A 24,084-nucleotide genomic window follows, 5' to 3' on the forward strand; every position below is an offset into this window, starting at 1 on the left:
CCATTTCTAGGCCTCTTATTGTTGCGTTTTTGCCGTCTTGTATGTGCTTGTGTAATATGAGGGTTTCCACAGGTCATGGAATTACAATGGCTGTTTCTCAATATGCGATCTTGCGTTCTCAAGTTCTCGAATAACAGCATTCTCAACTGCCAAAGTTCAGTTCCAAAACTCAAGACCGCAAGATCAGAGGACCCGTGAAAGTTGTGTTGTGTTCTTTATATGCATCGATGCAGACTTGAGCACGTTGAGACGAGATGTAACTTATTTATCTCAAGAGTTTCCCTAAATGAGATGGTCAAAGTAAACATTGCCATGAAAATTTACATTTTACCAGGAGAATATACATTTTAAGAGCTGTGACTTCAAAATGACCACTTCAGGGACTGGATTAGGGCTGGACAATATATCACTTCAGCATGGACATCACAATGTGATCATTCGCAATAGTTACATCGTGAGTATGTGCAATGTTCAGTCTGAATTTATCATTTGGCAAGTGTTTTGTAAAGGACCTGAGACTGTACCGATTGTAACTGACAAATTTATAATGATTAATTTTATTGAATTGTTCATAAAACAAAGGCTTGCAGTATTATTTTTAATTTTGTTATTCAATTACTTTAAACCTGAATACAGAATGACAACTCTAAAAACAATAAAGCGCTGTTTATTTAATTTGTATTTTTTTTATTAAATTTATCTATGCTTGTATAATGTTTATTATATTTTATGCACTCCCCTACAAATTCATCCTAATTTATCTGATATTATAAATTCTTTCCAAATAGTTATTCATCTTATCTAGTGAAATTTTATTTATATCGCAATATACAGTTACCCCTTTGATTTTTGATTTTCTTCTGTCTTTTTAAAATATTTCTCAAACGATGTTTAACAGAGCAAGAAAATTTTCACAGTATGTCTAATAATATTTTTTCTTCTGGACAAAGTCTTATTTGTTTTATTTCAGCTAGAATCAAAGCAGTTTTTTTTAAACCATTTTATGGTCAAAATTATTAGCCCCTTTAAGCTATATTTTTGTTGATAGTCTACAGAACAAACCATCATTATACAATAACTTGCCTAATTACCCAAACCTGCCTAGTTAACCTAATTAACCTAATAAAGACTTCAAATGTCACTTTAAGCTGTATAGAAGTGTCTTGAAAAATATCAAGTAAATTATTATTTACTGTCTGTTATTGTTTATTTAAAAGTATTATGTTTAGAAATGTGTTGAAAAAGTCTGCTCTCCCTTAAACAGAAATTGGGGAAAAATAAAGAGGGGGCTAATAATTCAGGGAGTTAATAATTCTGACTTCAACTGTATATCGCAGAATAAAAAAATATCGCAATGTAAGATTTTTCCAGTATCATACTGCCCTAGACTGGATGTTTACAAGGTACTGTAGATGGCAGGAAAGCTAAATGTAACTGTAAATGTAAATGTAATCGAGCTATCAAACATGGGAGATGGAGCACTACACAGCCCCACAAACAGTAAATACCCCAGCTTTTGTTCAAAATCTGAGAAAAATTATCTGTTATTTTTCTCATAGTAGCTTAAAGTCATGCAAAATGATATTCAATCTAAAAATACTGCATTATCATGTCCTTATCGTATATTTTAATATTATTTATGTTTTTAATCAATAATTTAAAAGCACAACAGTGGCCTGTTTTTTTTTCCATTAAATCCGCTTTTAGTCAGTAAAAGTCAGGGAATTTGATATTTGGCTTAAAGTGGAAACGTGTGTGTGTCTGTCTGTCTGTCTGTCTGTCTGTCTGTCTGTCTGTCTGTCTGTCTGTGAGAAGTCAGAAATATCTCAAAGGCAGGGTACACTCCTCACACTATTCTAGTGAATTGCTGCACATTTTAATAGACTCCACGTTAACATCCATAAGACTGGAAATAAAACCCTCGGGAGTGACTTGGGCAGCTGTGTGGTTTGTCTGAGAACCAGAGGCTTTTTTTCCTCCCCCCTCTGCTACGTCTTCATTATATCTACTGACCTAAAAACATGATCAACCGCACTGCTCGCGCTCTGACATGAGCGAAGCAACAGATCTTACTCTGCTCTGAGGAGTCTGGCTGTGAGTCATCAACACCGCGTATTTTCTAGACACTTTTGCTCAGAAGCACCTGGTAGGATCCCAGGGTTGTAGTCAATGAAAGGATGATAACACCGCACCGCTGCGTGAGAAATAAAATATTGATTGCTGCACATTTGACATGTAGTACTTGTAATAATCTGCACTGTCAGTAGAGTGAAGTCAGTCATTTTGTGTTTTTGCTGGTGGGTTTGTAAAGAAGAGGACAGAATAATAAGTGTTCAGAAGCATATTTGTTTTTGTGAGCAGAAAAATATTTATCCAAAGCATCTGATATTTATTTTTGTGCAGAGAAGCCACATGAAGCAGTGTTTAAAATAAAGAAGTGATTCTGTCATCATTTATTCGTGCTCATGTAAATAAATAATTGCAGAAATACTTTATTTTTTGGTTGAAATGCTTCAAGTCCTCATAGTTAATCTTTCCTTACAAGGTTGGAATAGGAGTGTGTGATATTTATTGTCTGTGAAAATATCATAATAGTGTCTTCATTGATGTTGAGATAAGGAGTATGTGAGTATGGCACAACTTTGCAAATCAAACAAAAGCGCTTGAGAAAGTATGTTGTGCATGAAATCTACATTATGAATGACTCCATTATTAATGATTTGACAGATATTTGATATTGGTAATTAGTAACTCTAATCTCGCCATCTGTATGAGCACTGTACTGCGTCTGACAGATCGCACTATTATGTTTTTCTTTTCTTTTTCATTATCTTATAACATATTTTAACACATTTTTATCTGTTTTATCTATTTTTTTTATTTTTTCTAATTTTTATTTTTCTTATTTGTTTTTATTTTCTTACACTTGTCTCTTTTATTCGTTTTTATGTAAAGCACTTTGAATTGCCACTGTGTATGAAATGTGCTATACAGTATAAATAAACTTGCCTTGCCTTGCCTAATATATTATTCAAGAGTGCATTTTAGGTGCATTTCCAGACCCAAGTCAGAGCCAAACATTTGTGTGGCTTAGAGCTACATCTGTGCTGTTTTGTTCCTGAACGAATCAGTTTAAGGCTAATTTGAGCTCAGTTCTTTTACCCCATTTTGCCAATGTACAATAAATCAGTTCAAACAAAACTGGAGCAGAACATTTGACAATTTCAGAGCAACACTGCTGTTTTTCATTGCTGAATCAATCTGTTTTTCAACCAGTTGATGTTTAGTGATCCATTTATTTAGCTTAGCTTAGTTTAACAAATCATTCGAATAAATGATTTCTTGAGTCATGTATTAAGATGAATACCTACTGGCAGTTTTAGTATCACTTATTTATCTATGTTAGGCTTCAATCGCAATTCTAGAACTGCACAAAGTATTGTTTCTGCATTGATATCGCAATGTGTGTGTCAGCAATAGTCACATTGCAGTATATGCTATGTTGAGTTGGGATTATAGTTGATCAGCACAACAGTTGAGAATACATGAGATTTGTCATGAAATCAGTCAAAGAATAATCATAACTCAATGATAATTTTTTAACATTTGCGTGCGTTTTGAAGGCAATTTAAGAGAGATTAAAGCATTATGGCATAAAAAAAGTACATTTGTAATTTTAGTGAAGAATATTTTTACTGAATTATTACAATAACGACTACACAGTGCTGTTTTACATTTCATTATTCAGTTTCTGTACCTGTTTGACTATGTTTGACTATGTCCACCTAGTCGATGTTGAAACCAGCAACTTTTCTACTGCACCACATCAAAACACATTCTCCAGTGAAACTGTGAAGGACGTGCCTGTCTTTGCTCTGAATGTGTCCATCTCCAGCAGCAGTAGGTTTTTATCGTTGTTTTTGTTAAACTGCAGTTTTCAGCAAAGGTTGTCTCAGCTCAGATGTTGAACTTTATGACGAGGGCAAACAAACCCCAGTGCATCATTTCTCCACTGACAGTCAGTGAGTAAACACATTCAGGTGTGTTGTTCAATGGGTATTTATTCAGTCTCAGATGTGTGTTCTCTTTTTCTCTGTGAGGCAGTTTCCTCTCTCTTGACTTTGTGGATGGATTTTATCATTTTAGTCCCTATTTTAAAAAAAAAATAATAAAAAAAACATTAGTCAGGCTACATGGGCTCACAAAACCTATCAAGATGTCTACCAGGACTTATTTTACTTCCAAAAAGATTTCTCAATATTGTTTTCAGAATGTTTTATTTATTTTTATTTTTTTGGCTGTTTCTAGGCTGTTTCCACTTTGTTTTAACATGCGTTCAAAAGCATCTTAATCTCTCGTGACCACTTGTGTACAGATTTCAACAAGATGCTTCCCAGTTGTATTGTCATGCTCTGTATCACTTACAAGGGGGAAATAACTGTGACGCACGAGAACTATTGTGTGAACAAACCCGTGTTATGCAGCTTACATGCAGGACAGTAAGCAAATGAAAAGGATGTGGATGGCGGATGACTAAAATAGTCACTAACTATTTTATACAAGATTGTGTCAAGTGGATTACAAAATATGAATACCTTGTTTACAAATACGCTCTTGTTGGAGACTAAACAGTCACTTTTGGCAAATGAACATCCAAATGTGTTTTTGTTTGTTTGTTTTTTACACTAGTAAACGAGCGTAAACATTTTAGACCTTGTTTACACCTCCATTCAGCGAGTTTAATTGAGTGGGTTTAATTGATTAAAAATACAGTCAGCACAGTAATAATAGTAAAACTAAAATATTTTAAATAATTCATTTTTTATTGAAATATAATTTAATTCTAATTCAAGCTGAATTTTCTCAAAACATGCATACTAAAAACATTTAAACACAACCAAGTCATTTAATTCAATTCAAGTTTATTTGTATTGCGTGTTTCATAGCAGCTTTACAAAAGTTGCAGATAATTGCATTACAATCAATATTGGAAATTAAGGTTGTTATTTGCCATAACTTTTAGTGACTAATAAATTTAACTAACTTATAACTAATAGCTTTCAACAGTTATTATATATAATCCTGGTTAACCTGCAGTTATATAGTATATAGGTGATGTCTGTGTACATGCTCAAGAGAAGTGTATTTGTGTATTAAGTGTATGTGTTGTTCTCAAAGTCTTCGACTGTTGAAATCAGCCTACATTGTGTTTAGATGGACGCAAGTTTGCCACCCTTTCATGAATACCAGATTCAAGGACTTTTTAATGCAGCATTAATTTTAAATCAAGCACCTTTGTAATTGTTATCCCAGCATATGTAGCGTCACGAAAGCCCTTACTATACTGAACAATTCACTTACACTTAATATTTACGTAAAAAGTCAAGAGTAATTGTCAAAAATTGACTTTTAAAAAGTAATTTTCAAAGAACTTTAATCTTTTTTGTTGAATTCAATACTGGTGATATTTAAATGCAGTTTCTGAAATATTAATCAAATGTGCAGTATTTATCAGTTATTGTATATATATATTTATCTATTGTATATATTATTTACAATTAAGAATTTCTCTCTTTTTTTGTTCTGTATTTGACAATGAAGTACAATTATAAAAAATTAAACCATGAACAAATTTCATATAAACTTTAATTCAAGCACTTTCAAGGACCTGCGTTTTATTTTTGAATACTTTCCTGGTCTGGAATCCATATGTCTGAAATTGAAGTACTTTTAAGTAGACAGATGGATAGTTTTTACCTACACTACCTGACAAAAGTCTTATCGCCTCCTTCCAAGTCCCAGGAGCAGCAAACAATTTTTAATTACTGTCATGTTTAGAAACATCAACAGGCTGATTGCTTAAAGATTTGTCCTTATTTTGTAAATCTTGCTTGCTAGTAATTGTTTAACAGTAGTGCATGTTATTTAAATACACACATTAAATGTACATTATTAGATAAATTAAACAGTGAATTACAGCTTGTGAGTAACATGTACTATTTTGGCTACTGAATTAATTTACATTTATGACTATAAACATAAATGTGCAATTAGATTAAATGATAATTAATGGAATTTTCTGAGCATACAATAAAAACAATTTGTATGTCATAAAAGTAATGTTTTATCTTAGTTGCATGAATAGAATTGTTTATATCACCCTCAAATCAAAAGAAGACCCTGACACATTGTTGTGTGTGTGATTCACCTACAGAGGGTTTTTTTTTTTCCTCCCTAGAGCTGCTTTGATTCGTTCTGTCCACCTGTGTGCTTTGTCTCTCTCATGGTTCATAATTTATTTCTCTTCTCTGTCTGTCTCTGTCTCTTAGGTTTTTAAGCTAAAGGCTGTCCAGCTGGCGGAAAAACTGCTTCCTGCCTTCAACACCCCGACGGGCATCCCTTGGGCCATGGTCAATTTGAAGAGGTATGTTCAATACACAGCTTCCATTTCTCCTTCCTCTCCATTTCTTGCTCTTCGGGTCCTCGTCATTCCTCCATGCCGTCTGTCCTCAACTCATTGTCCTGCTATATAATGAGAGGCTGTCAGACCTTGTGCGACTGCAACAGTCCCCGTGGCTTTCCTCCTGTTTAACGCGACTTTCCACATAATTTCATTAGAATGAAATGAAAATTGCACAATTAATCTGCGGAGCCGCATTGTGAATGTACATTATGCCTTTTTTTGTGTGTGTTGGAGGAGGGAGGAGGGTCAAATCCAGCCTGACACGGTTTTTTGTAAATTAATTGGGTGTTTAGAAGGAATTGCTGAGGAACTGTCGAGACCACCGCGTTTTGGGTGTCTTTAATCCTGAGGGAAAGAACGACGCTGTGTTTTATTAATCCCTATTCATGTAGAGCAGCCTTTCACACTCTACACACACACTAAGCAATTGCTGTGGATACATTCTGAATGGAAATGAGAGGTACAAATAGAGCACAGGATATTGGGCTTGACGGAGGAGTGATGGGTGGCAGTGAATCCGTTTGGAGGAGGAATGAGGCCGTTTGACTTAAAGATTGCGCCATAATTCTTTCTTTTCTACATGCTGTGCATGTATAATGGGGAATGTTCGCTACAGGCTGCATGCTCTATGTAAATGCCGTTGTTGTTTCCTTCTGTCTCTATTAGCGGAGTGGGGCGTAACTGGGGATGGGCGTCAGGTGGAAGCAGCATTCTGGCCGAGTTTGGGACGCTCCACATGGAGTTTGTGCATCTGACATATCTGACAGGAAACCCTGCCTACTATCAGAAGGTATGCCTGCATGTTCGAGCCTAAAGAACATTTAATGTACAGAGCCTTTCAAAGTATACGCTATGTGCAAGAGGCATTTTATCCTCTTTAAAAGGTAGGCCCACACATATTCTGCACGTACAGAAATCCGCAGATTTCCAGATTTTTGTCCATCATTGAGTCTTTGTATTTACTTAATGTAAATGTGTATAAAAGTGTATTTAATCAGTTTTAAAAGGATTTCATGAATATTATTGTGATAAGATAACAGTAATTTTAAATTGTTCATATGATTTACGTACTATACAGTTTGTAAAGTCTTTTAGTAGATATATTATTATATGAGAGACTTTGTTTACCAAATGAGAGGATGCAATTGGATTTGTATTATAAACTTGAAATAAAAGTTAAAATTGTTTTATTTTTTATTTACTATAAAAGGTTTTTAGTTACCATACTCCTAAAATCATTCAACATATCTTCGCAGATTTTTTAAACAAAAAATAGAAATAGCAACAAAAATGTCAGCGGATTCTGTCTGGCTCTATGAGCAAAACAATTGTCTTCAAATTCATTTAAACTAAGACTGTCAAGGTTGTCATGATTTTTGGAGAGTCAAAATAATTCAAAAATAACCATAACCATGAGTGTGCATTTACAGATGTTATAGAAGGATGATTTCTACGATTTTATTTATTTATTTTTTGCTACAATTTTGTTTACTGATGAGTGATCTGCGAACTTGGATCTGCAAAAAATAATTATAATTCATGATGATACAGTTTTTACAAGTTCAAGATCATGTTCAAGAGCATGCGGTACCTCATAGAATTTGCACAGTCGCATACCCTTTGCCGCACCCTGATGATGCTACTATCTTTGAGCACTTTTGTTGGATCCATTTAATGAATTTTTTGGAAGTTTTATCACTCCAGATTGTCAGACTTGTCAATTTTCTGGGCTAGATCGCCCTCTACTGTAGTTTCCGGTATGAAAAAAACATAAATTAAAGATTATTCTCTCTAGGTATATATCAACACCCCTTGTTTAAAGACCCAAAGAATTGGAAGCTGTGATCGTTTTTTTTTTTGGTATTGTGACGCAGTTTTTTATTAAAGGAGCAACCCAATTCAGACACCTTGTGTTTAAGTAAAAGGGTGCAGAAGCAATTTAGAGTTCATGATGTACACACAGTTAGAATATCAGACTTGCTCATGGTGGATACACACTCTGTACTCTATAAGCATACCATACCATGCAAATAGAGTACAGTTTCATACTTTAAGATTGGCTATTTATGTTGCGAACTCTATTTGTGTTCTGGTTTAGGTGATGCACATACGGAAGCTGCTGGCTAAAATGGACAGACCCAATGGGCTCTACCCGAACTATCTGAACCCGCGCACAGGGCGCTGGGGCCAGCGTGAGTACCTCCCACTAACATCCTCTGTGCCGGATTACAAACTCTTTCCACACTGGAAAGGTCTTTTTATGAATTCCCACACTGTACCAAATGAAGAGGCTTCCAAACACCCACAAAGTGAACTTGATGCTGTGATAAAGAAAAACAAAATCCTGTTGGGTGAAGTCTTGCATTTTAACTAGATGGTAGAATGCACTGAATAGTTAATAGATTATATATTTTGTTGTTTGTTGTTTTGTTTGGAGAAGTTATTTCTTTTTTCTTCCTCTGATAATTTTTACTTTCTGAAAGCCACAATTTTAACTCATTGCAAAATGATGGATTTATTTTATTCACTGTTCGATTACTTACTTTTTGTCATTCCTAGAAATATAATTTCTTCTAGTTTACAAGTACTGTTTTTAATTTAGAATTTAGTCAGCCAATGTGCTTTTGTAATGCAAAATAATCGTTTGTGAATGGTACTAATGATTGTATTTGTTAAAACATTTTTAATAATGTTGTTATAGGTCTGTTTTGGACGTTAAAACAGCTGTGACTTTTGTCTTACATTTATTCGATCAAAAATACAGGAACGACTGTATTATTATTGCAGTTTAAATATACAGTACTAGTCTATTTAAAGTTATTATGGTGGCTTGAGCCTTGAAAACTGTCCTGGAAAATTTGGAAAAGTCCCATTGACTTAACATTGGACCAAACCTTGTGACCTCATAACTTTGCGCCAGACTGTCATACAGACTTAAGTTTTGGCTCATTTAACTCAGACTACCAATCTGCCAATCACTGATCCCCTTTCAACTTACTAGCCACACCTTAACAACCACTTACAGCACCCTAGCAACTATCCTTTAGACTTCCATTGTAAAAAAAACTGCCATTGACTTTACATTGGACATACTAACAACATACCAATCCATACTAGAAGCATATTAATCATGCTAGCAAAATGCTAATTCATGATAAATGCATGCTAACACATGTTTTTTTATACTAGAAACATGTTAGTGACATGCTAATTCATACTAGAACCTTGCTAATTTATGTTAGCAACTGGCTGGCAACTACCCGTAACACCATTAGCAAATGCCAAGCGACACTTTAGCAGCCACCTAGCACCTCCTTTGCAACTGCCTAGCAACCACTCAGAACACCCTAGCAACACCTTAGTAACCACCTAGAACACTTAAGCAACCACCAAGCAACGCCTTAGCAACAACTCAGAACACCCTAGCAACCACCTCGCAACACCTTAGCAATGACCTATAACACCTTAGCAACACCTTTAGACTGATTTATACTTCTCCAGATTGGAAAGTTTTGTTTTGTGTTTACCTCATAGTTAAAGTTCTTGCACGTCCGCCGGTTTCTGCCTCAAAATGAGCGAGTTTGAGCCACTTGTACATCCAGGAAGAGTTCAGGAAAAGCAAAACAGCAGCGAAGAAACTCGACACAGAGGAACATTTACACCTCACTGCCAACTAGCGTTTCGGAAGTGTAAATGCAGACCAACAGAGACAGCGCGCAGAAGTATAAATGCACAGCTACGTGCGTTTTATGCGCCGTGGGTTACGCCGGTCACTTGACGCAGAAGTATAAACCAGGCTTTAGAATCCCCTATCAACAGCCTAGCAAGAAACATGCCAATCCATACTAGAAACATGCTAACTTATGTAGTTATAACGGTTTCAAACTTCTATTGTTTAAATTTTAAAACTACTTTAAACTTTAAGACTGGGCTTTCTCAAGCCACCATAAAGTTTGTCTACGAACATTACTTTTCTAGGTAAAAATGTATTATGCCCTTTACTGTTTTTGTCAAAACATGATTTTTTTTTATGTGATTTCTTCATGAAAAGTTCACAAGAGCCGTTTTGATTTAAAAGAGAAATCATTCATAACATTATATATGCCTTTACTGTAACTTTGATTACTGTAATGCATCTTAGCGTTTAAAGAAAATGCAATGCTACATTATCATTAACGATGTCAGACGTGAGAAGGCATTTGAAACACTTGTTAAAGCCCAGCAGGCCAATCCTTATCACAGAGCCCTGCTCAGGATTTCTGATTAGGGCAATAATCATGAGAGATTCAAATCAAACAGCAGATCTAAAATATCACTCTGTGAAGCGTGTTTATAGACACTGATGATTTCCATAATCCCTCTGCCAGGCTTTATTATTCTATAAATATGAATGACGACAGAAACGGCAGCTTATTCTCATCTCTCTGATCAACAGATTTAATAAAGACGGGATGTGAGGAAGTTTCTTTCTTTATATGTAATTACTAATTATGTGTAGTGAAAACACTCCACTGTGTTTTAACTAACTCTTAATTACTGAGAGAGATGAGGGTTTAATTAGTGCCCTGCGTCTAAAGGCTAAACCTGATCAACCCACAGCTAGCAAACGCGTTCTCTCTTTCTCTCTCTCGCTCTCACACATGCGCACACACAAACAGGCTAAATTCCAGTAAAGTGCGAGAGTGGGTGTGTGTGTCCAAAGGGATGGAATGTAATTAAGGTGCAGTAGAGATCTATTTTCTAAATGAAAACTCGGCATGAGTGACAGGCCATTACAGAAGAGCGTTATTCTCCCTCCTGAACTAGATCTGTCCTGTCGACCCTTAAGGGAGATTTCTGCCAAAAATTAATATTCTCGATTCATTTATTCATCAATTATTAGAGGGGTGAACCTACACTCGTCTCACGGTTCGGTAATTCAATATCTTGGTGTCCCCGGTTGGAGCAATGATGCGGGAACAAAATGGTGACGGTTGGCCACACCCACTTGTAGATTAATTTGCACTTTTCAGAAACCTATAGGTGACGTCACGGATACTCCGTCCATATCTTTTACAGTTATGATCTAAATCTAAAAACAACATCCTCAATAAGACACATACGTCAACAAAGCCAGCTCATGTTTTTAGAATTAGCCACAGAAGCTTTGAATGAGATGCATATGAAAATGATCCTACACACAGGAGCTATTTGAGGACAAAACCTACAGTGTATGCCTTAAAATACAATATATGACCCATGTGTGTAATGCAGCATGTGGTAACTGTCAAATAAGTAATATCATTGATTATGGTCTGTTCAAAGCAAGCAAACACAAGCATAATTTATAGCATAATTTATTGAACTCCTGAATTTGTAATTTTAAAAAGTTGAGTTGTAAAATTAATTAAATATGACAATCAAAATTGAAATGATGAAACTGATTTGGGTTCCAGTCCTTGACTCTGTTTGGTTGAGCTGCATTTTCCCAAGCTGTTGTAAATTACTCTACAAATATACACCTGTGACTGTTGCTTAGCAACCATTCCAGTCAGTACTGGAGTGGTACTGAGTGGTGGTAAGCCAAACAAACCACTTTATTTGCTTAGTTTTATTTTGTGAAACTGCAATGTGTATGAAATAACTGTTATATAAAAGCAATAAGCTTTGTGAAGCTGCGGTGTAGTTCATTTCTAACCGTTTATTCTAACAGGAGTTTTATGCTCTCCACTCTCCACTCTGCCTCTGCTTCTTGGGGGAAATTACTGTTTTAAATCAAGAATTAAAACAAAAAGTGGAATCAAGAAATATGAAAAAGGTTTAGGATATGAAGCTTTTTCAAAGTGCCCTACTTTACCTTTAACTTTCTTTCACTTTCTTTCTGTCCGTTTCTACTGCTTCACCTCCAGGGGCCTTTAGGTTTTAGATCCACATCTCCTCCTCAGTCCTTCATTCTCTATCCATAACCTGTCCGCTCGCTGACGGCCAAGCCTCTCTGTAGAGATTTCCTGCCTGGATCTTTGATTGTTACTCAAATCCACCCTGATGTTTTTTTTTTTATTCAGAGACTTTGAGTGCATTTACTTTTCAGCGGGAAGCCATTAGGGAGTTGTATTTGATTGGCAGAAGTGAAAATCCAAGCATTGGATGACTGACAGCAGTGCCAGAATAGTCTGCGAAATAAAGGCCCAGACAGTTTATTGCAGTCTGACTGGGAATTTTGGGGAGTTTATGAGTCTGAAACGTCTCTGCTTCAGTCAATCTCCTCTTTCACTCCTCCCCTCCCCCCGTCATGTCTCACTGCTACATCTATGTATTATTCATCATCTTAATCACTGATACTGTTTGTTCTTTATTAAGTTTTTCATGATTTCTACCAACTTCCTTTCTGTGCTGCTCTCATGAATTCACCCTGCTGTGTCACTTTCTCAGCACCTTTTTCTCTCCTTTTCTTTTGCCGTCTTTGAGCAGCTTGTTTTTCCTCTCTGTTGTTTTCAACCTGTCAAGATTTTCACACTGTCAAGATCCACACATGCTGACAGAGATTTATCTTTCTATAACTTCTACTTTTTTAGCTCTGTCCAGATTGTCTTATCAGCAATGTTTGCAAAGACAAGAATCAAAATAGATCAATTCACTAATGTTAAATTAGTTATTAATTGTTTGTGTTTGAAATCGCCTACTACTTAGTAGGTACAGCTTAGGTTTGGGGCAAGTCGACCAATTTGGCACCATACAATGTCTAATGTGAAACATCACGATGGGCGATGGCATCATTGAATTATTTATTTATGCACAATTAATTGATTCATAACTATTTATTTATCTGTAGCATACCTTTTTAACAACCTGACACATGGTCTTTGTTTTACCCATAACCAAATCATAAATAAGTAAAGATAAGTTACACACAAATTACCAACTGTCACTTTTTCCGCAGGACTCTGGTATGAATAGTCAGAGTGATCTGTGTTGTTATAATGGCGTCCACAAACTTGGTTGGTAAAAAAGATGCACAGCCAACAGGAACCAACTAACAGCATCTGAGGTCTTCACTAAAATGACTAAGTGCAAGTGTGAAAGTGAAAGATTGAAGCAGTGTACTGATGCTGTATCGCGTTACCTGATAGATTTAAAAATGGAAGAGTTGTAAGATAGAGACAAGATGAATTAAATATCACGTTTAACAACTATATTGAGACGCGATCCAGCGGTACATCCTTGATAAACTGTCCGACGCGCACTGCCCTCTGGGGTGACTGGTGGAGCTCGGACGTGCGCATAGCCTACACCGCAGCACATGACAGAGTATGTTTGCGTGTAATGTGCGTTTTCAGCAGTATAGTATGGAAGTAGGGCTTTTCAGAAATGCTAGATGAAACACCAGTGTGGATGTGGATCGTTTCCATTCTAAAATGCCATTTTAAAACTGAGACATATTAGTGTAAACAGGGCCTAAGTTTGTATTTTTTGAAATCGGGTTGCTGCCGCGATGGGTGCGGAGCGGAGGATCACGATGCCGGCTCAGCATTGTGATGTCTATCAGCCGTACAATGGCATCTTCTATCAACCCAACCCTAGTACAGCATTTGAATTTAGATGTACTACTCTGCCATTAGAAGAGTATGTTCTTTAGTGTACAAGTGTGAGTAGTGTGAATGGAACTCGTACATACTACATCCCCTTTTTTGTCATGATCAATTGACCTATTTGCATGAGTTGTGTCGCTTTACTTCCGTTCATGAATTGTCTCACAGTGCATCAAAGGGTAGTGTTATGTATTCCATCAGATGCGTACTTGAGTATTTTGCTGGAAGTAGTACAGTAGGTCATCCGGGTACTTCTCACATACTTTTTTGAATAAATTGAATAAATTTGGACATATTACTCTGCTCGCATACTGTTTTGCGTACTATATACACGGTAAAATATGCAAGGTTCCACACAATTTATTTATGTTGTCCCAAAACAGATTAAGTTAACTTAACACTTAACAAATTTATGTGCATTAAACATAAAAAAATTAAGTTGTATAAATGAAATCTCAAGAATTGCGTTGTTTCTGTTCATTTTTAAAAGGTAGTTTAAACGAGCAAATAAATAAATTATATATGTGTGTGTGTGTGTGTGTGTGTGTGTGTGTGTGTGTGTGTGTGTGTGTGTGTGTGTGTGTGTGTGTGTGTGTATTCAGTTGAAGTCAGAATTATTAGCCCCCCTGAATTATTAGCGCCCCTGTTTATTTTTTTCCCACTTTTTGTTTTATGGAGGGAAGATTGTTTCAGCACATTTCTAAGCATAATAGTTCTAAAAACCTATTTCTAATAACTGATTTATTTTATCTTTGCCATGATGACAGTAAATAATATTTTACTTGATATTGTTCAAGACACTTCTATACAGCTTAGTGACATTTAAAGGTTTAACTAGGTTAATTAGGTGAACTAGGCAGGTTAAGATAATTAGGCAAGTTATTCTATAACGATGGTTTGTTCTGTACACTATTGGAAAAAAAGTAACTTAAAGGGGCTAATCATTTTGTCCCAAAAATGTTTTTTTTTTAAATAAAAACTGCTTTTATTAATTTATTTTATTAAATAATAAAACAAATAAAACTTTCTCCAGAAGAAAAATATTATCAGACATACTGTGAAAATTTCTCTCTGTTAAACACCATTTGGGAAATAAAAAAAAAAAAAAAAATATATATATATATATATATATATATATATATATATATATATATATATATATATATATATATATATATAATGGGGGCTGATAATTCTGACTTACAGTGTGTGTGTGTGTGTGTGTATATTGTGTATATTGTGTGTGTGTATATATTTATGTTTTTTTTATATGTTTTTGAATATGGAAGTATAGTGCTTCCCACACATAGGCAGGCCGCCCAGGTATATTTGGTGGTGACCCATGAATAATACTATTATTGTCACTCTTTTACACTTTTTTTGGTATTCGCACAAGAAGGCTAAACATTTGTGATTGATCAACCAGTAAAAAACCTTCTCAACACTCACACAGACGCTTAGAGACATGTCTTTTGCGCCAAAATGCGCCAACCATAGTTTCTGAATCTCTTAAAATGTCCGGAATTCGGGTTTTACTTTCACTTTCTAAAGTTGCCGTTATTTGTATGCGTTTTTGTATTACCTTAGCGCAGGAGAAACATTAAATAAATAGTCATTTAATAAACGATTAGGATAAACTGTACTGTATAGTCAAAGAGAACAAAATATACTGGCTGCAAAATATTTGTGCACCATTAGAAATGGCTAATCAACCAATTTGCCTTATTTAAATCTACACTTTTTATTCTAGTAATTATTTTAACTTTTAGCAATTGTCTATTTTTATTCATTTTTTCTGTTATTTCCCGTTTGCTTTTTATTTGATTAATTTATTGATGTTAATATATTACATACTCTATCAGGGTTCAACAATAAGGACTGCCCAATGGCCCGGGGCCAGTGTGAGAGATGCTCGGGACAGTAGACAGAATCGTTACTGGCCCAATCGGGTCACTAAATTTTTATTTGCCTGCTACTATTTGTCAGATGCGTGCAAATACAGTCTTAGAATCGAGAAACTATTTGCTCTTTTAAGTCTTTGAATGCTACCTTCTCTGTGATGTCGTAAACACCATATCGCTTTTCGTTTTCTTATATCTGATTGGATGTTGTGAACACGTTATTTTTTTTTCCATAACCTGGTAAAAACCAGTACAGCAAAGAGACGGCAACCTGACGTCACATCAAAATATGAGGCTAACAGAAAACGTCTGTTGACATAGGTACAAGACCATGTGGGTTACAAAAATTAAGTGATGTTTTGCTCGGTTTGCCGTCATTTTTAAGTCAGTCACTTTTTGTTTTGCAATAAAATAAATGCACATTTTCCATACTGCTATATTTTACTGCTAAATATTTTAACATTTCTAAAATATTTAAATTCTAGATTCACAGACATTATTTTTGACACATTATTTAAAATATGTGGCTAAGAAATAGCAATTCACTTTTTTCTTTTGGTGGGGCCAGTGAAAACTTTGGCAGGGCAAGTAAAAATCTGAACCACTGATCCAGTCGGGCCTGTAGAAATAATCCTTAACGTTGAACCCTGTCTATACATATCTAAAATGCTTTGACAATACTATGCTAAATGTTATACCAATAAAGCAACTTTATAAAGAGAGGGTGACAGAGCACACCTTTCAGTCAGTGGGTACACAAGGCTCCTAAATAGCACAAAAGTAAAAGAAGTAGTGGATTTATTTTATTTCAATAGCCTTTGTAATAACTTTATCCCATTCATGAAAAGAAATGTCACAGTAATAAACTGTGTCATAATAAATACACAATACTTTTGACATTATTTACATTTATGTGCTGTGGGTAAAAGGTGCATTTTAATCTGGCTACCACCGCAAGTATATTTCAAACCTGTGTGAAGCCCTTAAGTATGCAATTTTTGTACAGAGCCAATGTTTTTTTTCACATCTAACTCATCCTGACTTTGTCCTGTAAGAATAAATAACACAAATTCACAACATCCATATGCTCAGAAAGGTTTTCTACCCAATCAAAGCTATTTTTGTGTGCAAACTAACCAAATAATTAATCAAAAATAGATTTATGTAGCCATCTGAGTCATCATCTGTGGATCAGATTATCATACAGACCTGGTCTCCTTTGAGTGGTCACAGTAGGCAGAGACCTAGCAATCACAGAGTGCCTTGGCAAGCATGAGGCAACACCTGTGTTGGCTGCTTTTGCATCGATCATTTCTTCAGAATATGTAAATACCTAGTTTTTCTTACCCATATTCCAGCTTGTTCCACCTACTGTGGCAGGACAAGCTGGTAAAAGTGGTCTGTGATTGGACAGCTCAGTTTTTTCCTCTATACCTCTCTTTCTCTGTTTTTTTTTTTACTTTCTCCTGTTGAATAATTCATCTCAGCGTCTGAGTTGATGTCTTGCCTTTAACAGGCCAGTCCCTCACATCCATTAGCATAAAATACATCTTTAACTTTGTTCTCAGTGTCTCTGTAAGGGATCTTTCATAAAGTGCTTCTGCCTAGTTGCTTTCTCATTGATTTCAGCTCTCACTCAGATTCTTAAAGCAGCTATTGCAAACACAATTTTTAGCCATGTCACTTGCGTGTTCACACCTCTCTAGTGTAAAACTATCACCTCTGCATCTGTTCTCCACCCCCAGTCTCCTCTAAAGACCTTTCATAATGGCTTTTGGCAGCTCGTCTCCTAAATGTTAGACCTGCTAGCTCGCTCTCTCTCTCTCTCTCTCTCTCTCTCTCTCTCTCTCTCTCTCTCTCTCTCTCTCTCTCTCTCTCTCAGCAGGCTGAATGCAGAACTGCTTGCTACCCTTGGCAGCTATGAGTTGTGACAGTGCTAATTGGCTCCTCCCTCGCTCTTCCATGATACTAAATTCAGCGAGTGTACAGTAAATGGCACATGACGCCTCTGCATCCAGTGCACTGGACACTTCCTGGTTTTTTTTCTGAAGAAAAAAAAAAGAAAGAGGGAATATAAATATCATTCACAGAAAGTTAGTTGATGAATGTATGGTTTGAGGGATAAAAAATGAATGGATGGATGGATCGATGGACATTTTGACGGACGGACGAATGAATGGACGGAAAGATGGATGGATGGATGGATGGATGGATGGATGGATGGATGGATGGTTGGATGGTTGGATGGATGGATGGATTGATGGGTGGATGGATGGATCAATGAATGGATTGGACAGATATTTTGATGGGTGAGAGGGTGGATGGATGTAAGTATAGGTGGATGAATAGACAGATGGATTAAAGGACAGATAGATATCAATAGACAGAAAAACTATATAGATAAAGAGATAGATTGGATAGATGGAGGGATTTGAATACAGATTAACAGATATATGGATGGATGGATGGATGGATGGATGGATGGATGGATGGATGGATGGATGGATGGAAGGATGGGTGGATGAATAGACCGAAATGGATTAATGGACGGATAGATATCAATACATAGATTAACTAGATAGATAAAGGGACATTTTGACAGATGGAGGGATTTACAGATAGATTAACAGATATATAGATGGATGTGTGTATTGTTGAGTAGACAGAGGGATGAATTAATGTACAGAGATATCAATACATAGAATAACTAGATCAATAAATACATACATGGATGGAGCAGTGGATGGATGGTCGACAGATGAAGGGTGGATAAATCAATTTATATTTACATAAAAAAAAAATATTTAGACGGGTGAGTGGATGGATAGAGGATAGATAAATCAATTATTTACATATAAATATAGATGGATTAACAGATAGATGGATAGATATAGCATGAATGGATACACAAAGGATGGCTGGAGGTATGTGCAACCCCCTATCCATAGCTTAATCCTAGTGGCTGTCTTGTTAATATTCTGTTTCAGTCCATGTCTTCGATATTTCTACCCTAATTCCTAGTGCTCCCTCAGACGTCGACACAGATTGTTTACATGTTTTGTTGTAGGTGCCCATTACCAGCCATTACCAGCACAAATGACTCCCAGCCTGTCAGACAATCACACTTTACACACACATTCACTCTGCAGAGTCATTAGCTGTGTCAAAGTGGAACACACACTCAATGGCTGTGTTTATAAGTGATTAGGTGTGTGCTGGTGTGTGTCCACGCTGAATAAACGCCAGAAAAACATGCTTGCTTGCACATTTTTTTATTGTAATGGGGGTCCGTGTCAAGCCTGAATACACTTTCATAGCAGCATTCAGGCACATTAGAAGACAGAGCTTTAAACAGAGTAGCCAAAAACTCAGCATAACAGGGCAAATAATAACTGTCTTCTCTTGTCTCCACTTGAATGGGTTTTCACTAATCTAAGAGTTTACACTTGGCAAATTAGAAAAGTTTTGTCATTTGCAAGGAATTTTTAAAGTTGCTTAGTTTAGTAACTGTCGTAATCAAAGTTTGATACATTTTACAAGTACTTCTTCTCCATCCACTAGCAGTCTATGCAAGCTCTTTCATGTAAAGTTTTTGTTTTATGACAACAGGGTTCTCAGTCCCTGATAAAGCAAACCTTTAAATGACTGATTTGAAAATAAATTTTTGAAATGCATGAATGATATATGTTTAATTTACAAACATGCACAATTACTTGTCAACAAAAACAATAGTGGACTACAGGACCATATCCAAATGACATTTCCACCAACTGGCATGCCACCAACCTAATAATTCAAAAAAGGAAAAGATTGACTAAAGTAATTTAAACAAGCATCAAATGCAAAAAAAATAAATAAACAAAAAATCTGGCGCTGAAGGAGACTGATTTGGCAGCCTAAGTCAAGCCACTAAGGCCAGCTTCTCTTGAGGGAACAAATGAGGAATCCTTTTATCCTACACTCATCACCGGCAACGCAGTACACCTGTAATGCACTTCAACCTGCGCACATAAGGGAACAAGTGAACTCAAGACAATAGCGCCATCTAGTGGACATCCCAGCATCAGCAAAAGAAAAAAAAAGAAACCTGTAACAAATGTGTATTATTAAAGTGCCTTTAAAGCTAGTCATTCTACTCATCTTTCTCTTGATGATGATCATCTGATTGCGCTGCTCTTCTGAAGTAATCCACAACTTGATCTTGATGGTGAATCTCCTCCAGAAATGACAGTGACTCTTTGTTTAAAAGTTTGTGGGCGTTAGAGTACTTGCTGTCATTTGACGTGCGTTTAACTGTACTTCGTATTCGTTTCATACAGATTACAAAACCAGAAAAACTTATCAAATGCACTGGGTTCATTTAAAAGTACAAATTTGAAGCTTTATTTCTTATGACTGTGAAGCAAGTGTTCGCTGAGATTCCATTGCGTTTGTTGACCACCAAACTGTCATAAAAGCACAAGTCTGATTCAAGCTTTCCCCCGGAGACTTCCAGCAGCACCCATATCTGGTCTAGCAGCAACACTCCTATGTCATCTGTTGTTGCTTGGTGACCTTCAACCATTTTCCCAGAGTATGTTAAACTGACAAAACATTACTGCAGCTCTGATACAAGTTTTGTTTTGGAAAGAATTAAAACGCACTGCAGTATTTGCGGGTGTTGTGTTTGAAGTAATTAGTCTACCGAAATAAGTATATTCCATACAATGTACAAAGCTGATTGGTCGGTTCTTCACACGTGACTCATGGCGTTCTGAAAATTTTCAACTGCATGTGCCTGGAATATGCGAGTGCTGCTTCACTTGCGCCGCTTCCAAAATGCACAAGTCAAATTTGATTGTTTGACTAAAGATGTATTGTTATTTTTAATAAAGGGCATAGTTTGCCCAAATATGAACATTTGCCTGCCATTTACTTAAATGATTCTAAACTATTCTGAATTTCTTTTGTTTTGTTGAATGCATAAGATATTCTCTTTCACAGGATTACATTTATTTTACATTATCAATTTCAATATCCAGTCGTTTATGTAACGAGTATGTCTCCAACATTTATTAGATTTGTTAGGAGTATTTCTGAATGTCTCCAATAGACCTAAATAATGTCACTGATGTGCCCTGAAGTAAAGTGAAACGGTCATATAAATAAGTAATAAATTATAATCATAGAAACTGTTTTCTTGAAGGTAGTTATCTATCCTAAATGAAAGGCGCTCCCATCAGTCAGTCAGTGTGTATAATCTTAAAGCGTTAAGCAAATAACGCACCACTACTACGATTACAGAAAAAAAGTTTGCGCAATTATAATTCACTTGCTTTTTATTACGTTTTGGTTCAATGATAAATCAGTATAAAAATACCAGCAACGACTGAATGTTTTGAATGAGAAGCTGACATGTAGATGTGGTGGGAATACATTTTGGTGTGTCGCCTCGCCATGGCAGAATGAATGTAGTGGAAACAATGCCATAGTAGGGCAAAAATACCCAATGGCCGTTTTCTCCCATCATTCTTCAGCATATTCACCTTCATGTTTAACAGAAGAGAATAATTCAAACAGGTTTGGAACAAGTAAAGAGTGAGTAATTGATGACAGAATCTTTGTTTTCTTTGGTGAACTCTCTTTTATCCAGCTAACCTCAAACTTTTGACAAATGTGACAAATGTGAAGCTGAAATCTCACCTTTGTTGGTTTCCCCTTGTTTCTCTCTGTCTATCTGCAGATCACACATCTGTTGGTGGGCTGGGTGATAGTTTCTATGAATACCTCCTGAAAGCCTGGCTGATGTCTGACAAAACCGATGCCGAGGCTCGCAAGACCTACGACGATGCCATCGAGGTGAGGGCTTCTGGCCACTGTGTCGTCTTGTGTGTTGTTCTGTGCTGCATTGATGCATCTCTGTTAATTTTCTCTTTCTCTCTCTGTCTCATCCTGCAGGCCATCGAGCGCCACCTCATCCGTAAGTCTAACGGGGGCCTTACTTTCATCGGGGAGTGGAAAAACGGCCACTTGGAGCGCAAGATGGGTCACCTGACCTGCTTTGCTGGCGGCATGTTTGCCCTTGGGGCTGATGGCTCACCAGATGATAAAGCTGGACACTACCTGCAGCTCGGGGCAGAGATTGCTCACACCTGCCACGAAAGCTATGATCGCACTGGTTAGTGGATAAAGAGGGGCAAGAGAGGAACAAAGAGTATAAACAGGGTTCCTGAGGATCCCTAAAAAGTCTATTTGATTGTTCAAATTTAAGGTCTTATTTTTTACTATTTACAGGTCGCACGTTGTGGGTGATGCTTAGATTTAAAAATATTTAAACGTTTTACTAATTAACATGAAAGAATGGTTTCATATCATTTGATCTTTCTATTCATAGGGCTTTGCAATATGTATTTTCAATGATTATATAATTATTGTTTAAAAAAGGTGTGCGTGATTTGTGCAGTTATTTGTAAGATGCACATTGACTCTGTAGCCTCTTTTCCATTGCATTGCGCTGCACAGTGAAGTTCGGTTTGGTTCAGATTTGAACTGCTCTGAACTGCTCCGCCTCTACTGCCCTGACTTTCTGAAAAACATTTTCATTCTGGGTCTTTCCATCAAGCTCCTGCTGGATCCGCTCCTCAGACACAAATGAGAGGAATTTCTGGATCTTGTCTGCTGACCAATATGCTTACATTTCAGGTGTCTTTTTCTTGCAGTGGTATTGAAATGGTTTAGTTGTGCAAAGCAACAATACAGCAGTGGCTGCTGCTGACTATTTAGGTAAAGGGGGTTTGATGGTTACTTGAGGAAATCCAATGGCGCTGTAGCGACAATCAATAGCTGATCAGCAGTATTTTGTTAACGCCATGACTCGGTTGGAAAATCACCTGAGGTGTTGCTTAAAAAAGTACCAGGTACTACGTACAGAACACAATGAAAAAGCTCCCAAAAGTAACCATTGTTATACCAAACTGTGCTGTACTATGCAATGGAAAATATCTTGTCTTGATTTATGTTTTTTTCATATGATGTAGTTATATCACAGAATCATAGGAGTGAGTTTTCCATTTTTTTGTAAGATTCAGCTCAATTGTTGATGTGATGTTTTACTACAGCTTAAAAAGCAAAAATCACCATTCACCTATTTTAATGCAGAATTTTGACATGCGCATAAAAAAATGGAAGATGGAAATGCCAAGATGGGCATACACTTTGAAAATGTGCATAAAAAACTTATGCACTTAACTGAGTAGGGCAAACTTTTTATTTGATAAGAAAAGATGCACAGGAAATATGATAGAAAGACTTTTACCAAACAAATTCCAGTATGTGTATTAAAAAAGGTCATGTGATTTTCTTATAAAAGATCATGTGATGATCTCCAACCAACCAGCAGGCTGAGAACATTGTAAAATATCTGAAACACCTTAACCATTTTAGTATTATTGTATATTATATTATTTTTTTGTTTATAATATTATTTTATATTATATTATGTATATTATATTATTAGTTACCTCTGGAACTGTCATAAGAATCAGCGCTCCGTGTCTCATACCTTCAAACGCTACGACGTGTTCATTGCGTGTCGGCATCGTCTTCTGATTCGCAAGTAATTTATTAAATAAGGAAAATATTTGTTTTTGTTGTTGATATTTGGCGCCAGTTTATCAGGAAGTGACTATTTTGTCCTCTATGTCTTGTTGGATGGAAATGCTGCTTTATTCACACATCTTTTATGCGATATTCCAGTTTTTTTATTCACATTTTTGGATGGAAGCATAGCTACTGTGGGTTACTTTTAAACATAATAGATGACATGATTTTTTTTCACAAAATGTCAACAAAATTTAATCCAAGTACAATTTTTTTTTTCTGCTCAATGAATAATTTGATTTACATTTTTGTTAAAGACGCTGCCTTGCCTCCACCTGCTGGTGGCTTTACTTTAATATTTAAAGTAACTTTTATTATGAAAAACTTTAAACTGTCATGTATACAAATTTCAAATGTACACACTGAATTTAAAAGAAATTTCTAGCATTATGTGTGCAAATTCACTGTAAATATCTTAATGTTCAAATGCCTTCTATATCATCTAACTTTTATCGACAAATTCTTCCGCATTATACATATATAGACCATTTTGAGGGATGTAAACAAAAACATT

At 36.0% G+C, this 24,084-nt stretch overlaps 1 protein-coding gene across 2 annotated transcripts in view; it reads left to right on the plus strand.

The window, feature by feature from the left end:
- Nucleotides 1-24,084, plus strand: part of man1a2 (mannosidase, alpha, class 1A, member 2) — a 182,954-nt gene that overhangs the window by 144,411 nt on the left and 14,459 nt on the right. For both annotated transcript variants that reach the window (NM_001256622.1, XM_087266015.1), the window contains 5 exon segments: nt 6,330-6,424; nt 7,130-7,253; nt 8,562-8,655; nt 21,655-21,770; nt 21,870-22,089. In NM_001256622.1, coding sequence (NP_001243551.1) covers nt 6,330-6,424; nt 7,130-7,253; nt 8,562-8,655; nt 21,655-21,770; nt 21,870-22,089 — 649 coding nt within the window.

Source organism: Danio rerio, chromosome 9, assembly GCF_052040795.2.
Source record: "Danio rerio strain M-AB ecotype USA chromosome 9, GRCz13ab, whole genome shotgun sequence".
NCBI lineage: Eukaryota > Metazoa > Chordata > Actinopteri > Cypriniformes > Danionidae > Danio > Danio rerio.